The 12,934-nt window shown below is 38.5% G+C and overlaps 1 protein-coding gene across 1 annotated transcript in view; it reads right to left on the bottom strand.

Annotated features, from left to right (window-relative positions):
• The window catches only part of GRID2 (glutamate ionotropic receptor delta type subunit 2), a 716,389-nt gene that overhangs the window by 147,211 nt on the left and 556,244 nt on the right, over positions 1 to 12,934 (bottom strand). Inside the window, exon 9 of the mRNA XM_064510476.1 lies at positions 9,466 to 9,567. Within this exon, the coding sequence (XP_064366546.1) occupies positions 9,466 to 9,567 (102 nt within the window). The remainder of the gene's footprint in view (positions 1 to 9,465; positions 9,568 to 12,934) is intronic.

Raw genomic sequence — 12,934 nt, 5'->3', positions numbered from 1 at the left:
TTTTCCAGAAACAGAAGATCAAGCTGTTGCTTCTGGACTTATTGGGCTGTTTGGACCAGTGCTATTTAGAACTAACAAACAAGCAGAGTAAGACAGAACAAAACCTATCTCCTATCCTCCTGCAATGAGACTAAGGCTTCTTTCAAAGCAATCCATGCCAGCGGTCTATTAGAATGCAGCCAAGCTTTGTGTATTGATTTTAATTCACAATAACTTAATGCACCTAATAGCTCTTTCTGAACCATTATAGTTATATGATAGGAATATGGATCGAGACTGGAATCGATTAGAGTGTTTTAGACTATGCCAAAACAGCTCAGTGCTAGCTTTAATGTAGCTAGCTCAGATATCGGAATTGGCAAAAGCGTAGTATAGGTGTATTAACCTGGTGGAAAGACATGTTATACTTCTTCCACAGCCATGCTGGAGCTCCCATTTATAAAAAATTCACATAACACTTCATGGTGTTGCATTGTCATGCAGTCCACCTCCTTTTCTATCTTGCATAGTGTAGAAGAGTAATTATTATCAGTCTAAGGAGCTCTTTCTGCTCAAAAGCTACGTTTTCGGTGTGCTCCTGGAGCTCTGTGAATTGCCTGGAATGCAAATATGCCCGCAGAGCGGATGGATGAAGGGTCAGTAATAACACAAGAGCTGAGGAGTCCTCAGAGCTGGCCCATGACATACAGATGAGTTAGATTAGTCCTACCAGGTTTTGCCTTGCACCCACCTTGCCTTAAAACTGTGGCCCCAGCTAGGTCCCAAAAGTTTTAAATTGCTAGATACTCACTCAGCTATTATACAGCACCTACCACTTCAGGCAAACGAATTTAAAATATTAATTGAAACCAAAAGGAGCTGGGATCCCCAGCAGGCTCTGAGATTAAAGCTTGTAAAACAAATGGATCACAGTAGGCACGTGTGGTGTGAATAACTTGAAGGTTCCTGACCTACCTATTTTAATATAAGGTAGGTAGCTCACAGGAACATAAAACAGCTATGAAACATAACCTATGCCCCGTCAGTATCAATTTCAATTTGGCCTTTGCACAGCGGTGAGAGGAGAAAGAGGAATTGAAGACAGGCTCTGCGCGTCTAACGAGAGAGATTATTTTCTGTTACAATAATTACCATTATAATTATTAATATTTGGGGGAAATCTCGTTGGAGCACAGCACCACTTGAGAAAACTCAAGAAGCAATCAAACAGAAAAACCAAATACATAAGCAAATGCTTGCAGAAAGGGGAAAATGAGCAAAGAAGGGAAGGGGAGGATTATGGGGAGGAGACTACACCAAACTGAAATCTGGCAAAGCAAAGAATACCTCATCAAGGCACACGCCGTCACCGACGGGTGCGCGTGCCTGCTAATTGCAGCGCTGAGTTATGACCAGTGACCGATTGCAGGGAAACAGCTGAAATGGCTCCTGTGCCCATTTTATTCCTAGCAGTCTGTAACAGGGGGGGCAGCCCTCAGAAGAGAAGCCAGGCAGAGGGCTGAGAGGAGGAGGCACTACCGGAATCTGATTTTATCCCACCTCTGTGGGTCATCCTTCTGGAGGAGACTGACAAAGAAATGCACAAATCCCACCTCTTCTCTCCGTCCTTTTGCCTTAATGCTGCCAGTTTCTCTGCAATTATGTTAGACTCAGATTTTTCATTAAGCACCCAACTGTATTAAATACACAGATTCTGCACCAAGTGTTTTATATACATGGATTCTGCATGTAGTCATGGCCTGCACATATGGAGGGCAAAATTAGTGCAGAAATATGGCCAATAAAACAGCAGGGCAAAGGCTGTGGCGGACTAGAAGGGACCAGCATCCCAGCTGACTAGCACAGTATATATAGAAAGGCTTGGCTTAAGTCAGTGTACGGCACCAATAGGCAATTTGGAAGTTTGCACCCCTGCAGAAAGCTGTGATGTGATTACAGTCAGCACTGGAAGACATCAGAGAGTAGGAGTAAGTTTTATATGTCAATAGTTTCTGAAACGTTGAATGGGAGCACAAACTAGAAAAGATGGTGGGCACAATCTGCTGTGCAGGGCAAGTACAGAGAAAGGTGAAGAGGGGGGACACACATTACTCTTCTCTTGACTGCTAATAATAATTATAACCACCACATAATGTGATTACTACCAACTTCTGGCCTTTAAGTTTCTATTTTTATGAGAGCATAAGCTAAAACCTGGGCAGTGCAGGGGAAAAAAAACTTTCTTAATGTGGAGCTAAAATTTCCCAGTGCTATCCACCTTGCTTTCTAAGAATATCTGGCTCACCTTAAATCTGATTTCCTTGTCTTATTTTTTGAAATTAAAGTGTATTTGTGAAGAGCATAAGATATCATCATCACCGTCCTTAGAACTGCACTGATAGTGCCTGTTTTTTTTAAATTAAATCATTCTTAACAAGTACATTCATCAAATGAAGCAGCATAAAATGCACTGCACAAAGTATAGAGATAACACAACTCCTACAACCGCTGCACAGTATACATTTAAAAATATCTAGATATCTAAACTATCTAAATTCTCACTAAAGCATCTGATAAAACTTCCATTCCTCTATGGGCCAGAGTTAGGTCAACCAAAACTGCTTCTGCAAATCCCCTCCCTCAGTCTGTAAATCTCTCTGCATGTTACTGTGTCCTTTGATTTCAGTAATACCACTCTATGTCATAAGGGTGAGGATGCATGCCTGGATAATTTTAATGCCGAGGATACTGTCAAGCAGTGAATGAAACCGCTTGCTTCCAGCTCTTCCAACTACTCTCCTTTTCTACAGACAACATCTTGTTCAGGCTTAAATAACAGACCCAGACTAACACAGACAAATGTTAACCTACCTATTTTTAAAAACCTCTGACAAAGTAGAGGTGAACATTTAATTATTCTTAGCATTAGTAAGTGTAGTGGGCAATGCGAAATCTGAGACTACGAGCTAATCTTGTAATTGAAAACATTTGCTATAACTATTAATAGTTTGATTTTTCTTAAAAAAAAATTAAGAAAACTTCTAACCAGCCAAAGAGCAATTGGTTCCATTCTTAAATTTAAAGATACAATAACTTTTTAAGAGAGTAAAAAGCAGTTCATATTGGCAGCAATTATCTTGAGCCTTTTAAAAATCTTAAATTAGAAGTGAGCAAAATATTATTTAAACCTGGAAAAGAGAATAACAAATTTTTTAATCTCAGAATTTCAGTTTCAATAAATGCCCATCCAGAATCATGCCCTGAAATCCCAGGTCAAGTTTCTGCATTGGAAAATGAGCCCTGCAAAAGACGTTCCAACATCAACTGGCTTTTCCATGCTCCCGCACAAAGACAATCTCATCTTATGTATCCCATACCACATGACAGCTTTCATGCCAACGACTAGGGTAACTATGAAAAATAGTAAATAGTAAGCCTATTCTGCCATGCATCAGTGCTCCTGATTATTTCATTCATTTGCCAATGAAATGAACACATCTTCTACTGTTTCTATAATTTATCACCATTTCAATGAACGTTTTTCTTGATGTGTTTGTCTATAAAAGATCCTTGCTTTCCAAATCACTTTCAAAGGTGGACATGGACTGCAGAGAGGAAGAGAAAACAAAAGGCACAGGGATTTGTTGCTGCCTAGGGAATTACACATTTTTCACAACCAGCAGTGAAATATTTTAAACTTCAAACTTTAGATATTTTGAAATACTCTACCTACAACATATAGTATATACCAAATACATTACTGAATTACCCTATATAGTGACTTTATAACTGGCACTAGACAGGCTGAATAACATAATTCACAGCTTTTCTGCCACTGAAGGTCAGATGCATAAATGGTCACCAGAGAAGGATCTACCCCTTATGGGTAAATGGGTAAAATATGTTTGCTTAAAACAAATATTACAAGTACTGAAGATGATCAAGTAATGGTTCTTACTTTACAACCTCCTATGGCACTTCTACAGGAAATTCACTACAGTGCATGATTGTCCAATACGCCAATAAGTTTATACACACAGCAACATGTAATTTGGTATAATACATGCCCTAAAGGTTTTGCAAACGATTTTAGGCACTGCTGTGTAGAAAGTGCAGCCTGACAGAACGAACAAAGACGCATGCAAGTGCAAAGCACTCAGCTGTGAATGTGGGAAAAGGGATCAGGACTACATGAGGAAAAGTAAGGACAAAAAGCCCCAGCAAAAAACAAAGACAAGAGTTCAGCTGTTGCGGGAGCAGAACAGGAGGAAATGGAGGGGTCATTAGCCTTCAGACTCTAACGATTTTACGCTGCTATAAAATATTTATTTGGTATTTCTCGAGGTATCCAGCATGTAGCCCTTGCTGCAGTTGCTCTTTATTTTACAGTCATTCACTGCTGCTTTTGTCCTGTCATTTTTTCATCCTTTTCATCACTGCTCACTGTTTGTTCCTCTGAGTATGCTTAAACACTGTCTCTCCTCATCTCTTTTATGCCTTTCATTTTTCTTACCATTTTGAAACCTGCTCCAGCTTGGAAAGAACTTTTGTTACGTTGTTTAAACCAGTGTTGGAGGTCAAATCTCAACGATAGTCTCAGCTTCTAAAACCAGGACTTAGCTTCATATCTTACTTTTCATCTTTTCTCTATCCGAGTGGTAAGTCCTGCAGAAAAAGGGACTGCAAGTGCAGACCAGCTGCCAGCTTTTGTCCTCCCTAAAGGTACCGCCTGCTTTAAGGTAGGTTTCTTTCTTCATCTCTACAACGCATGCTCATGCATTTAATGCTAACCATCAAGAATTAAACTATTTCACATGCAATAACGTTTTCCTTGGTGCCAGTTACTCCTTTTTTTGCCACGCTTCTCCACCCTGCTGCAAGCTCTCTCAGGATACCGTTTCCCACAGCGCCCACCTGGGTCCAAGGGTTACCCCAATGCCCGTGGTCCACCCGCTTCTGTGCAGGTAATGCTAGTAATAACTAGGAAAAACAGCACACCTTTGTATGTATCACAAAGCATAATTCAGCATCACTTGCTATTACTTTTCTCTCCTTCATCCTGCCTCCATTTTCTGATCAATCCAGATGTGAAAATACATGCCACCACTTGCAAATACATGCACCTCATGAAAAGTCACACCTATATTTCACACCGTTAGGAAGTTACAATGTCATTTACTCTCAGAAAAAGCTCTGTACTTTTCAGCAAGGCATTAATTCTTTGAAACAGGGAACTTCAAACTTTTTTCTCCCTTTTTTCAAACAACAGGGGCTTTTTTAGAAAGATGATTTTGCAAATACCTGCTGCCTATTCATTGTCAAACAGGCCAAATCTCATTCAATTTCTGATGGCTTACCACTCATAAAAATAATTTATTAATTGCCACTGCCTCTAAAAATGATATTGTGAGACTATCTGCTGTATTCTAGCCGCCTTTCAATAAAACTGAGCAGTTGAAAACGAGGGGGATAAAGTGAAATAGCACAAATGGATATCCAACTAAATTTATGCTTGGACCATTGTTCATTCAAGACACACTGAATTTGTTTGGAGTTATTACGCTGACCGTCGACTGAGCTGTATTTCAGAACCTCGGAATACGTTTTCAGAATTCACCAGCAATTCACTTGAATGTAGAAGTAGCTTGTCAAACATGAAGCTCGGACTTTGGCTGCATGTAGGGAAGCAGTCCAAGGCAGAGACAAGTGATATTTAAGACAAAATAAACCTTTCTGAGAAGTGTAGAAAGAATGGTACTATACTAAACCAGATCAGATTAAAAAACTGAATTACATGCATAAAGGCATTATTATAGTTCCCTCAATAATAAAACGCAAAGAATGGTATGTTATTCTATTCAGGCAAAGGAGAGAATTCCCATTAACTTTAGAGGAGCCAGCATTTGTTGCCAAATGAAATCAGAGAGTTCCAGTTTGGGGACATTAGACAAAAAGTTATTTTGTATCTGCAGACATATAGTCCATAATTATCAACTTTATCTAGGGGAAGGGATTAATACATGGATGCAGCTGACGCGAATTGTTTAGTACTAGCTTTTTGAAGGACTGCTTTTGGGAAATTAGTCTTAATCATTTATCATTTTCAGACTGCAAAATATTTCATGTGGTAATAGGTACAATGCAGTGTAACGCAGGTGTTGCAATTTGCCATCCTCTCAAGTTCTACAGCAATTTTAGAACCGATCCCTTTTAACCTGAAGGCATAAAAAAAATGAAATTGGAAGAGGAGAAGGGCTGCTACCCAGAGAGAGACAAGAGGTTAGAAGCGCTAACAGCAAGCAACTTCTCAAATCACAGTGAAAAAGAACAACTATTCATATTCAAAGTTCTTTTTTTTAATTTTAACATGTCTCCTTTTTTTCCTGGATCAAGACCATACTGTTGGAAACTTGCAGAATTAATAATAATAAATAATAATTTATTGTCAATAACAAATCCTTTTACTTTTAACAGAAATATGAAATCACTCCTGCTCTGACACTGAAGACGAAACTCATTTGGATCACACATTAAATACAAATCTCCATTCCTGTCCTAAACAGCAGATATAACACCAGAGGAGTACTGCATTTCTATACATTAGTATGTCCTTGTTTTACTTAAAAGAGTTCCACTGATTTCAGAGACTAGATTTTGCCCCAAACTGTAACTTGATTTTTTCTATTTCACAAAATTAAAGGCTTCATTTTAACAGCAATTTGCCTTTGATAATATTTGCAGAATAAATAGGGCTTAATTTAGTTCTAATCGGTATCTTTTCTGATCAAGTTTTTCTAATAAAATTGAACAAATTGAATAATAGCTAATAGTGGGATTAAATCCCTAACTTTAAAATGAGAGAAAACAAGTATTAATATATTCTTTGTAAGACTTTCCTTCATTTCTAGTGTTCTGGCATCCCAGGTATGCTTTTATTCAAATCTGAATATTGTACACATTTACTCATTCATTTACCCAGAAAGGAACATTGTTTTACCATTGTAATAAGCCATGTGAATAAAGATATGAATCAAGCTGCAACTGGTAAAAAGGAAAGACCACATGCATTTATCCTAAAGCAAGATATTGATTTGAGGTCAAACTATGCTAATGACAGGCACATTTTTAATTCTCAGACTAAATTAAGATTTAGAACCCAGCATATCCTCAATAACCCTTACTAATGCAAGAGTAGTAAGAGAAATCGCTACAGGGTAAGCGCCCTAAATGATGCTGCATCACCAACAGAAATGGCAACAAAATCTGTGGCTATCCAAAGTACAGCTAGCTAAACTGGAGGAGGTTAGAAATGAGCAGTTTTGCATTTCTGGCATCTGCACTGCCCAACTTCCCTTCAGGCTTTTAGTTAGGTGCTTGATTTCCTGCCAGGGTCTGTCTGCCTTTCACTCTCGCACGTTAGAGTTTGCAGATGTGGGAAAAATGATAGTCTGTCCCCCAGATTTCTGGCATTTGGATGAAAGTACTCATGTTTTCATGCAGTCAAGTGAACTGCTAGTGAAAAATATCATTTCTGGTTCATGATTTTAAGTATTTGCTTCCTCACTTTAGGCTTGCAAAAGCTTACCAAATCCTTGCCTCTGATCTTTGGTGCATAAAACAAAATGAACCTTAGTTTGTAATGTGGTTCACAAACAGTTTTATCTAGAATCAGAGATCGCACTGACCAACCATGCAAAAGCTCTATGATTTATGGTTTATGTTATAAAGTCAGTATAAATCATTTGCATCTTCCTCATGTACTGCCTTCTCTGCACATTATACATAAAACAACAAGCAGTTAGCAAAATGATAAATAGTGAATTTTATAACTGTGGTTTTCAGAAGTTGTAGGGTTGTGCTTTAGAACTGGCAACAAAACCAAAACACAAATTGCCTCTGTATGCTCATGTCAGCCAGCATTGAAGCAAGGAGACTTGAACCGCAACGTGATGTGTACTGAACTTTAAATGCCAGGCTTTTGTTTTTATTATTAGTATAGAATCCTATCAGCATAATTAATTACTTTTTTTGTACATTTGTAAGCTACTAAATATTTATAATATAATGACTTGAAACAAGAATACTGTCTGGCAAGCTAACTAAAATGATAACGAGATATAAAATTAGAGAAACAGAGTGGGGGGAGAGGGGAAGAAGAAGAAGAATCCAAGACACTAATTTGAATTGATTTTGCTAGATGACATTCCCAGAACATTTCTGTCACCAGAAAGTTATATTGAAACAATTAAAATGTGTATCAGGCAAAGCGCAAAGACCAGATACAGCCACTTTGATGCTATTTCAATGAACACACAATTAACATCAAAGTATGAAAAAATATTGCTTTGTCTTTTTATACGCTTTCATTCTTCTTATTCTATTGTTGTTGTTTTGTGGTGTTTTTTTAAGGAATTTTGGCGGAAGTCCTCTAGTGTGCTAAGAGGTGGAACAGACTTGGACAGTTTACAGATAACAGCTTTTGAAGACACACAAAATAATTAGAGAGGTACCATACTGTTCCATCAGTAGCACTGACATGCACTCTAGTGATTTCACTTTCCATCCCTACCTGAGCCTTATCCTTTGCCATGCAACACCAGCAAGGCAAACTATGGACCCCGCTCTTGACTTTCACTTTATAAGCAAGTGATCAGGCCATCAAACGAAGAACGAATAAGAAAAGACACAAGTAGCTATTAAAACTAGAGAAGTCGCTCAACATAGCCTTTACAGATCTGCAACCCTGGGTCACCTCTGTGTTTGGGCGTAGATCCAGAGAGGCTTGCACCTCCCATGCGCTTCCCTCTCTCCCCTTTTATCTTTCTCCCCCTCACAACAATCTACGCTCAAGCAGCCAAAAGAAAGGGAAAGTTTACGACAGGGAATACACTGGCCTATCACAAAATGTGACCCTGTTCTGACACACGCTGCCTTTTTTGCTTTATACAAGCCCCTTTGCAGCAGCCACTTAACGCAAGGGGGAAGAAACTGGTTGGAATAACTAAGAGTGGACAGTAGATATTTTACTGAACTAACAGTACTCACCCTAAGCTTATCTAGAATATTTTCTGAGTGCAGCAATTTGTGTCAGGCTGCACTCAATTTGGCAAAGTAATTGGAAGGCAGCTACATCTTATGCATCATTCAGAGTCTCAGCTAGGGAACTTCAGCTAACAGGGCACTTGAAGTTGCCCTTTTCAGTTCCTATGGTTGTATTATCTAATTTAGCATGTGCCTGAGGAAGAAACAGGTTTTAATGTGTTTAACTCACACCCTGAAATGAACTTTATTGATAAATGATTTTATTCTGTGGAAATTACTCCATTGCTCTCGTATTGACAAGCAGGAATTTGACACTTGAACGTTGACTACGTCTTAGTCCTTGGCAATACGATGTACTTAATGAAAATCCTTTCCAATTACCCTTAGACAAGAGGACGAGGCAAGAGGGAGAAAATACATCTCTCCCAGTGCATCTCTGCTTACCAGCACAGTCACCACACGCAGAACCACTCCTCGCATGTTATTCTCCAGCTTCCTGTCTGTCAGTGACCCGTTCAGGCCGGTGACAGGATTCCAGCAGCCAAGCTGAAAAAGAAGAGAGGACTCATTTCCTCATTGCCCATGTAATTTTGCCAGTCATTCTTCTCACGCAGCTTTAAACAGGAACATATGAAATAAACAGAACACCTTCTGGAATCAATGGGATGGAAAGTCAGAGAAGGGCTGGCGCACAGATTCATCTTTAAATTGCAAATGAAGCAATTAGGGATATCAGCTTGCAATTTTAAATACCAATGTGCAATGGATGACAGCATCCAGGGTTTGGGGGAATACGTATTGCTTTAGGAGAGTTCAAGGAAGGCTTCTACATTAATGAAAAACCTTTAAAAAGTAGTACAGCTCTAGCAATACTTTTACCTCACTTCCAGTGATACACTAATTGGAGAAATAATAGCTAACATAATTTTAGCATGCTGGCTGCTCCAGCCCATCTTTTCCAGTGGGACTTTGGCGAAAGGAATTCCACTAGTTTTAATTAAAACTTATAGTACTCATTGATAATGAAACAGCAGTGATTTTCCACCAGGTTAATAATCCCATTTTAAGAAGATTGAGGAAAACACCATTGGATGGGCATACCACAGTACTGAGAAAGGACTGCAAAAAGGCAATGCAGAAAAAGGAGTTCAGCCAATACATGCTTTGCACTGGTCCTATCATATTTCTCGGGCTGCTACACTCTAGGATTAAATGCCTTTTAATCTGAATTTACTAAATAATATCTGTAATTTAGCTTGTCTAAAAATATAATTTGCCTGCATTCTTACATGATGGTAGATGTTTATTTTGGGTACAGAGAAACAGACCAACCAGCTGCTCATGGCTTAGCACCACGTACAAACATTACTGGCTTCATTTTTGGAATTCATTGGAAAAGCCTGTAAATTCTACAGGTTCTGTAACTTCTACAGGTTCTGTAAAACCTGTAAAATTATCACTTTTAAATCCCAAACCCAGCAGAAGGACCATGACTGACTTCAGAGGACTTTGGAGCAGAATCCAGCTTACAGCATGTAAGCTAATTGCTTATTAAGAAGCTCCTTACACAACCAGTGGAAAGAGATAAACACCTCCAGGTGTCAGTTCTTGCTCTGAGTCATCTTCTCCATTGACTGTGTATGAAATCTACAGAGGGAGGCTCGTTTTCTGACTTGGGTATCTAAGTTAAATCTCTAAATTCAAGTGGTTTTCATGTCTCCATTTCAATGCACAAGAACTCTTTCTCTGACAAAAACAAGATTAACATCAGTAGATTACTGCTGAACCCGGTGGCCTCCACCAGGACTAGTCTTGCAGAGAATTCACCCTTAATCAATGAGAAATAACAACTGTAAACATGAAAAACATTACTGCACGTGAAAACGAAGTCACAGAAATGGCAGAGTGCCTGAGCCAGCTGGAGTGGTCTGCCAAAGAAGGGGAGTACCTTTGCTGACTGGCATTGAATGCAACTTCACAGACTATTAAGAAAACACTCTTAAGGAGACATTTTGAACCTTCATGGGAAAGGCCTTTGTATTTAATAATACAGGTTTCCTAGGTCTTTCAAACCAAGACATAACACAAACTTCAAGTAAACACATTTAACATTTAGTAAGTTAACCATTTAAAGTATTTTTTTAAAATTCATTATGTCTCCTTGGCTATTTTAGAGTAGCTTCTAAACTACTGAATTTCAATATATTCATATCAATTCCCTGAAGACTTCTTCTTATGAAATGAGAGCCTGAAAAGGTCAAAATCCTTTCTGGGATAGTACAAAGATATGTTTCTCAATAGAAGATGGCCTTAGAAAATTTAGTCATTTCTCTCTGTGGCATTTTCAGAAGTGCTCAGCGCTGTTCTAGTTCTTCCCATTCTGAAGTTAACTAAGGTTCCTTATTATCAAGGAATAGAGCAAAGCTAATGCTAAGCACACCTTTAATTTCAAGTAATAACTAAATGGGGGATCTACTGGATTCATAACTCTGGCAGAAATCATTGGAATTAGCAATGGAATATGAGAGGAAACTAAAATTAAAATATCATATTCCTATCTTGCAATTACTTACCCTTCTAATAACCAATTTTAAATAAATGCAAAAACCACCACCTGACTTCCTCACTTCACATCCAGATCTGATCACAAAGACCAAGAGCAGGTTATAGGGGCCAGTTCTGCTCCTTCAAGCCTCGACCTGGTTGTTCACAGCAATAGAGATGTAAATATTCACCACCTCACCTCAGGCAACATTTGTCCAACACTTTGAGTTGGCCAGCCTAACTGCTAAAGTGTGCTACCTACAATAACGCTGTGAAATGCATTATTTGTTTTGAATGTTTTTTGAAGTACTTGCACTGCACATGGCGTGTGTTAAATTATTGCTATCCTATGAAGCAAAGCATTTGATAAAGTCTACATTTTCTGTATTAAAAACATGGAAAACTGTGCTAAGTTCAGCATAAAAGTATGCTAAATTAATTCAGTGATTGTCATTCTTAGTTACATAAGGAAATTAATTAGACCTTAGATCCAATTAGCATATCCAAATGTGTTGAAAGTCTAATTATCACAGATACTGTACTGCTTTTGCCAAATCTAAAACACTATGAAGTTTCTGAAGAGCCTTTGAGTCCTTTAGAGGTTAAAGTCCATTTCAAACTATGTTCATTAATGGGTACATATTTATATAATTAACTTTTTAGCCAGACCCATTCTACCTTTTTAAGGAAAAAACCCTACCCATAACTGATTGCTGGAAGTTCAGCATAGCACTAATTTTCCTTTGAAAAGGCACACTTTATTTTCAATTACTGCTCATTTAATTCTCAATTCAATTATTCCTGTCATGCAGCATAGTCATGGCGAAGACAAATGTGCAGCCCCGTACCAATAAAGTTGATATTGATTTCAAGTAGGGAGCTGCTTACTAATATTAGGTGGAAACGAATCAACTTTTATTGATGACAATTTGAGTGTGTCAGTACAGCAAGAGCAAATGTAACTGCTGTTGAAACAGTAAACGAGGGGCATTGTGAAACTGCAGAGCTGCCTCTTCAGCTCTGCCTCTGGCTCAACCAGCTCTGCAAAACATTTGTTGTTTCTGCGTTTACTTTTTCTTTTGTTCTTCCTCTGATCGTTGAAATGAGGGAACAGATCAGGCAGTAACACAATCTTGCATTAATTCTGGTTGATTTGCGTAGAACAACATGGGTGCTGAGAACTGTCTATTGAGCACAGTGCTTGTCTTCATACCACGTGAATTTTGTCATTTGCAGTGCTTTGCTCTTCAGATAAAGTTTCTTCTATTTACTTTAATGACAGCACTCACTCTACTGCATTCAGATACAGAACAACGAAGGAGGAAAAGTTGTCAATGTTCTGCTTCCTTTGATATCCAATTTACAGTCT

The sequence above is a fragment of the Dromaius novaehollandiae genome, chromosome 4, assembly GCF_036370855.1.
Source record: "Dromaius novaehollandiae isolate bDroNov1 chromosome 4, bDroNov1.hap1, whole genome shotgun sequence".
Taxonomy (NCBI): domain Eukaryota; kingdom Metazoa; phylum Chordata; class Aves; order Casuariiformes; family Dromaiidae; genus Dromaius; species Dromaius novaehollandiae.
Note: the sequence above shows the minus strand (reverse complement) of the source record. Positions and strands in the feature narration are given on the sequence as shown.